Source organism: Capsella rubella, unplaced genomic scaffold, assembly GCF_000375325.1.
Source record: "Capsella rubella cultivar Monte Gargano unplaced genomic scaffold, Caprub1_0 scaffold_4, whole genome shotgun sequence".
Lineage (NCBI taxonomy): Eukaryota > Viridiplantae > Streptophyta > Magnoliopsida > Brassicales > Brassicaceae > Capsella > Capsella rubella.
In genome coordinates, this window is record NW_006238920.1 from 3,304,322 (window position 1) to 3,311,744 (window position 7,423).

Here is a 7,423-nt window from a genome sequence, read left to right on the forward strand (position 1 = left end):
ATATATCCTTAAAATTCAATCAGCTATTCTTTTGTTCTGAGAGCTCCTCGTTTGCAAGCTTACTTAATAAGGCAGAGAGATCCTTTTGCATTCCTTTGATCATGTCTCCACGAAGTTGTCAATAAATATGAAGCCAGCTGTTGAATTAGAAACCTGTTAGACACCAAAATAAGAAAAAAAAAAATTGAAGGTTTCTATCAAGAGAACACAAAGGGTCCAAGAAAATAATAGCTCAAAAGAGTGATGGATTGAGGAACTTACACGCATAAGAAGTCGCATGACCCATTTGCGACAAAGGACAATAGGAATTGCTTGAGCATCTTCGCCATCTATTGTCTTCATCATTTATGTCACTTGGGTACGGAGGACATGGAGTTCAATTTTACGGGGGAAAGCCCTGTCGAGACAAAAAGAAAAGTGTATTACTATGTCAACAACTAATTGGGGATATATGTCAACGTAAAAAAAAAAAAAAATTGCTTACTCTTCTAGAGAGAAAGAGATGTCGAAGGCAAAATTTTGGAGCCACGCCTTTGCTGAACTTACCAAGGAGAATTTAGAAAATTTGTTCATTGCTTCAACCTAGTAACAAAGCTAGTTAGAAGATGACTAGTAACGGGATGGTGGGATATATGGTGCCCAGCTTTTTACTATAATACGTGATAGACTCCTTGCCGTGGATCTATGCTCCAAGGACCACTTTGATGGTTTTGAAATGGAAGTGGCGAGATTGATGGTGAATGATGGATAGATCTTGAACAAAACAGCGGAATGACGATGAATGAGGGTGATGCGAGATAGAGTGGATGCAGCGGAATGAAGGGGAGAATGAGGTGTACTTCCAAGAGGGATGAGAAACTCTTAGACTACAAGCTTGGATCCAACTTAGATATTACACACTAAGAAGAAAACAAGTTGAAAAGATATTACACACTTTTCGGATCAAACAAGTAAAGAGAGAGTTTTAGAATAAAATGTTTGATGTTTTGCAAATGAGAGATACATGGAGTTTATATAGAGAAGGGAGGACGAAGGAGAGGAGAGAAGACAAGAGAAAACATGCAAGAGCATGCACAAGTGTCTTGTAAATTACACTCATGCAAGCTCATGCAAGAGTCTTGGAAATAACAACAAGTAATAAATGCAAAGTTTGAAGAGAAAAGGGAAAATGGGACAAGGCTTTGTGAGTGGGCCTTGGACCACGAATTGGATTGATAAAGGGGCTTGAAAATGTTACTTAAGCCTCATTAAAAACCTTGTCAAGAAAACCCATTGGGACAAAACTTGACAAGGGAAAAAGAGTGCATAAGCAACACTTAACCCTTTACCGATCCTCTTGAGCCGTGATCACTATGAGTGAGGATTGAACGACCTCTTCTTGATTCTTGTTTAGCTCCTTAAGTAATCCATTGATGGCTTGGTTGAACTTCTTGGCTCTTGATCTTGTTAGAGGACCCGCCGGGGCGATCAATGCTTCCTCCGGTATAAGCTGTTACTCGTGTGGTTCAAGTGGATTGGCCATGATCTCATCAATACGGCTTACTAGAACTATTGAGGGACTAGAGCTTGATTGATGTGTAGCAACGTCATAGCTAAGCACTTGTGTACCACCACTAGACTGCAAGTCGTCATTGTACCCACCACCAGCTGAAGATGCTGCAAGAATAATCGGGGGCAGTTTTGTCGGCTATCTGCTCATACAAGAAAAAAAGAAAAAAATAAAAAGGTCACAAGAGGGAAGGGAAAAAAAGGTTTAGTTATTGCTCACAAAAGAGACTTGCTGAGTTACTAGTATGCTTCCGTGCACAAAGAAGAAATCCAATTGACGATTGGAAAGTAGCAACAAACAAAAAAATCATAGAGAACAAATTGATATAGAACGAGGAGAAATTTCAGAAAATTTGATGGAGATCTTCGAACCTTGTTCTTAGGTTTTGTTTGGAGTTTTCTGAAGAGGATGATTTTGTCGATCAGATCGTGAGCAATCGTCAACGAAATTTTTAGGGATTTGCCGACTGAAATGAAAGATTGAGAAAACTAAACAGAATATGTAAAAGAAGGAAAAGAGACAAACGGTTGAATCCACTACTTCTAAACGATTATATATATACTGTATATAGAATATTAAATAATAAAATGAAATGGGAATCTTGAATAGTTAAAAATTCATTACAAAATCTCTCAAATAATAATTATGGAGATAAGTTTCTTAATTATTCAAAATATCCACATCTAATAATTTATTATTCAAGATATCTATGTAATTACTCACTGTAAAACTACTGAGAGATGCTATATAATAAATATAGAATTTGTAGATGTAGAAGGACGTATCCTTGGTTAAGAAACACGTGTCACGGGGATTATATTAATTAATGTGTTATCCCACTCCGTAGGGTTAAAATGAAAATCATTAAATTTAGTTGATTTTTGATGACTTTTACAAAATTGAGACTTAATTTTGCATAATTTGGTGCAATAATTTAGATATCAAATTGTAAGTAATTTGTTGAATTTACTTGAACTTTTGAAATTAGTTATTTCAGTAAAGTTTAGACATATATTGGTTTTAAGTGACTGATAAACAATTAAGAAGACATATAGACGACGAAAGATATGAAGAATTCATCTTCTCCGATGTTTTTTTCTTCGTTACCGGAGGAGAACGTTCTCCATTGTTTGTCTTGTGCCTCGAGATTCTCTCTTCCAACTTTATCCTTGGTATCCTTATACTTACATTCCCTCATAGCTTCACCTGAGTTCAAAGCCACAAGAACACGCAACGGAATAACAGAAGATTACCTCTACGTTTGCTTAGACCTGAATAAGGAAATCCCTAACCCTAGTTGGTTCACAGTTTCCTTATTACCCAAGCAACAGAAACAAATACCCGTCCCTTCCTTTCCTCACCAACATCCCAAATCCTCGAGTGTTGTTTCAATCAGTTCAGATATTTATATAATTGGGGGACGTGCTAATGGAATGAGAAGCAATAGAGTCTTGCGTCTCGATGGTCAAATTCATCAATGGCTTATACTCCCAAACATGCTTCAACCTAGAGAAGCTGCAGCTGCTGATGTAATCGACGGTAAGATCGACGTGATTGGAGGCTTTGGTGCCAACATTATCCAGGACTGGGGAGAGGTTTATGATCCAAATAACCAAACTTGGGAGCCAATACTAACAACAACGCTAAATCTCGCCACTCAAGTGAATGTGGTGCCAGGTAAATTGGTAATGGGTGAAAAGGTCTATGCCATGAATGGTTTGATAGTTAACTTGGAGAATGGTATTTTCTTGTTTGATAACTCGTTGCGTCTAATGTATGTTTCCCATCAAAACCTTTTTTAGAATGATCCAAAGCAAGATTCGGTTTGAAGGATGGTTAAGGACTTGAAGAACTCTCTAAGTATCCATATTTCTCTAATCATTTTAATTCGGTCTCAAATCAAGAGGAGGAAAAGTAATAGTGTGGTGGAAGTCGATGGTGACTCGCTCTCAAGATCACCATTCTACTGAGGAGTGTAAAACGGACCTTTGGTGTGCGGAGGGAGACACGATTTAGAAGACGTTTTGGGTTCCGTTGATAAAAAAAGAATGTGTTTACCTTTGAGGGATGTGACCCTCGTTTTGATTTCTTTTTGCATTCCAAGATTATCTCACATTTATCCGAGGAGTTTTAGAAATCAAAGGTGGATTAAGAGTTAATACAATGAAAATGCACTTTAAAAAAAATATTCACACGAAAAGACACTTCCTAAATTTTGGAAAACTTCAACAACTATGGGAAAATATTGTGCACCTTTAGCCTTGCTTTATATTCATATTAACAAATTTGCCACTTCTTCCTTTCCAACTAGTTATTTACATATTTCATTTCTTTTTTTCTTTACTTTTTACACTTTTTATCCTCATTTTTTATTTATCTCTATAGACCGTTATAAATCTTTTGGTGTAAAACTTGTCACATAGATCTAATTTTAATTCAAGGTGTACTTTTGAGCTTTGTTTGCTTATTTATTTTTATTTTCTTTTGACGATTTTGCCCTTAGTTAAGATGGTGAGAGAAAAAATAAATTGTGAAATGTTGATAGGTTTAAAACCATTGGCTTGTAACTAGATAGAATGATCATGTGGCTATAATAAATCGCTCAAAACAAAAAAGTGTAACTAGATTTTAGTTTTATTAGCTTTGATAAGGACCGTTGGATTTCAAAGAGAGAGTTTAGATTCTATGGCTTATGTTAAGCGTGGATACCAAAGTAATAGAAAGAGATTATAGAAGTTTGGTTAGTGAAACAAATATAACAAAAGAAAATTTTAAGTAAAAATTAATAGTTTTTTTGGCACAACCGATTATAATTATTTTTTTCTACATTTTAAAATCCACTTTGATATATTTTAAGTGTATATTTCTATTAATTATTACCCTTCCGGTTTTAACATGGATGCATATTAAAGTATTCATTTTGTATTGTTCATTTGGACAACGTATTTTGTGATTTGGTGTCCATCAATTTTCTATGAATCGATTTGTATGTTAGTTTGATATTGTTCTAGATTTTCATATCCACACAAACCCAACCACAAAAACAACCCGCTAATGCTTTAAATACTAAACTCTAAACAAAAATAATGAATCTCAAACTTTAACCTTATCCAATTATATTTAACTCTAAACCAACCCATAAATCATAAACTACATCCTAACCCCTAAACCATAAACCTCAATTCCAAAACATGAAGTTTCTTACCCTTATCGACTCAAAAGCTTCATAAGGACACGGAGTTGCAACCTGAACCCTAAACCTCTAAATCCTATACCCTAAACCCTAAACCATAAACTCTATCTTTAAGCACTAATCCCTAAATCCTATACTATAAATCCTAATCCTAAAATCTGACCTTAAATTTAAATCTAAAACCAAAACCATAAATCATACGATACATCCTAACCTCCAAACATTTTAATGAACATCCGAGCATATCCACACTTTTATAACCACATGGATATAAATGGTCAAGGTGTCCATGAAATCAAGTCCAAATTGAATGTTATACTATGGATGGCTTATCATGGATTCGATATTATGGTTTCCATCAGCCATCATCATGACATTGGCCGTTACTATATCACTTGCATCTGAAAAATATCCATGTGTAGTTCTTTTTTTAACTTTTTAATATGAATTTTATACGATACAAATATTTACTCCAACCAAAGACAATACAGTTGAGAGATTATACTTTACCTCTACTTTTGCTTCATATACACAATAACACAAAAAGTGTTCCATAAGCCAAAAGAAACAAGTAAAAAGCAGATCCATCAAAACTTGTACCATATCGTTTTTAAAAATCTCAGCAAAACAAATAAGAGAGACTAACTCATGACAAAATACATAAAGCAACATCTTAAAATGAGTTAAAAGCCAATCCCATCTTCTTGAAGTATATATTATTACTTTCTCTTTATACCATTCGGAGTTTTCCTTTCTCTACCTTATGGTGGTTGTGTTGAGGTGGCTTTGTTGTTTATTATTGTCCACGAAGTAATGCCCACATTTTCACACATCCTTTTTATCCACGAAATTATGTCTAAGCGATGTACCCATATGGAAATCCGTAAAACTGAAATCATCTAGCAGTCCATTCTCATTAACAAACTAATCATGGTACCGTTAATAAACTATCCATTAGAGATTTTTACGTTAATTCTAAACTGTAAAAATCTAAACTTTCATAATGGATGCAAATATTGGAAACTAAACTTTGTGAAATAGAAGGCGTGGGAGGAGGGAGTGGAGTAGTCTATTTCAAAATCGATAAAGAAAATACGGAAAAATCCAAAGTAAATAGGAAAGAAAAAAATACCTATGAGGGAGGCGACTCTACGGAGAGAGAGCTCTCGAGATTTAGATCGAAGAGAAGAAAGAGAGTGGGAAGCAAAGGAATAAGAAGAAGAAGGCAGTTTGGAGGCTGCATCAAAAACAAAAACGAGAGATTAGAGATACTAGAGAGGGAGAAAAGGAGGATAGAGAGAGATTGGTTGCCAAAAAGAATTAATAATAATATAGAGAGATTTGAGAAACAAGGGAAAGAAAGGAGAGTGATGGTGTAGTAATTTTCTTAGCCAAAAGTATAGTATTAGCAAGAAGTAGGTGTAAAGGAGAATAGTTTGTGCAAAAGTGGGTGTGGGTGCTAATATCCCATCTTTTTTTATGTTCCCTACACTCTCTTTCACTTTTTTATTTCCTTTCTTCTCGTTAAACAATTCGATATATTTTTCTTATCTTATATCTCTTTGTTCATCTATATAAGATTATACCAACCATATATTCTTTTTATTTCCTGGGTTAGTTTCGATATACTAATTTACAATCCATATCAGAAAAAGAATTTGAGAAACAAAACAAAAAGAATATACAAAGGTATATCGTATATGAACTCGAGAAACGAAAAGAATATATAAATTTAATTATCGGATTTATATATTCGGTGGACGAAGACAAAATGTCCGTATGTACGCCTACACAGCGTCCACACTTTAGCCTACCACACTTTTTAATGGGAAATACGATTGGATCGGGGTCAATGGACATCTACCTTTTCAATATTAGAACACAACCTTTCCACTTACCTTTTAATCTACTTTCTTCTCATCTACACTTAAAACCCTAATACTTGTTTTGTATCCAACATTTACCATCGTCGAATACTTTCTTTTCCTCCATCGCCTTGACATTTTTTTGTGGAGCCAAAACTATTGTAACTGTTCGGAATTTGGTAGTGTCGATCGACACGAAGGGTAGGTGTGGATCGACACCAGCAAAATTGGGTTACACGGTTTGGCTTTGAAATCGTCGGTTTGACTCATATCGGTTTGGGAGCAACCCTAGTTTGACTTAAACTCGAGCAGCCGCCTTTCTTCTTCAATTTTTGTTGTTTTGTTGCTTTCTAAAAGAGATAAGAGGAAACTATGAGTGAAGGTGGATCCTAAGGTGCTGAAGGTTGGTTTCCTAAGTGTTATGTGTCATGTTCTTGGGAGTTCTAGCAAAGAGAAGGGGGTTTTTGTGGATATGAGTGTAAGGAGAGTCATGTCCTTCCTCTGTTCTCCTTGTTTCCGTCCCAGTTCATTCTAATAAAAAAGGTAAGTACGTGACCATGGTTGATCTGATCATGTTAAACCCTTCTAATTTGTATTTGATTGATTTAGATGGTTGGGAATTGTTTTGTGTGTCTTGTTTCTGTGTGTTTGGTTGATGTGTTTCCATGTGAATAGACCCAACCCGTTTTCTTTTTTTTTGGATCATGCATAACCGTATTAACCCAATTAAACTAGCTTAACCAGCTACACCGATCTAAATCAATATAAACAACTTAACCAACTATACCAGCTAAACAGGTCTAAATCAATTTTAAC

At 35.1% G+C, this 7,423-nt stretch overlaps 1 protein-coding gene across 1 annotated transcript; it reads left to right on the top strand.

Annotated features, from left to right (window-relative positions):
• Positions 1–2,616: 2,616 nt before the first annotated feature.
• On the top strand, positions 2,617–3,351 carry LOC17890365 (putative F-box/kelch-repeat protein At5g03000). Its single transcript, XM_006295779.1, has one exon. The coding sequence runs from the start codon at positions 2,617–2,619 to the stop codon at positions 3,349–3,351; it is 735 nt and encodes a 244-aa protein (XP_006295841.1).
• Positions 3,352–7,423: the final 4,072 nt, after the last annotated feature.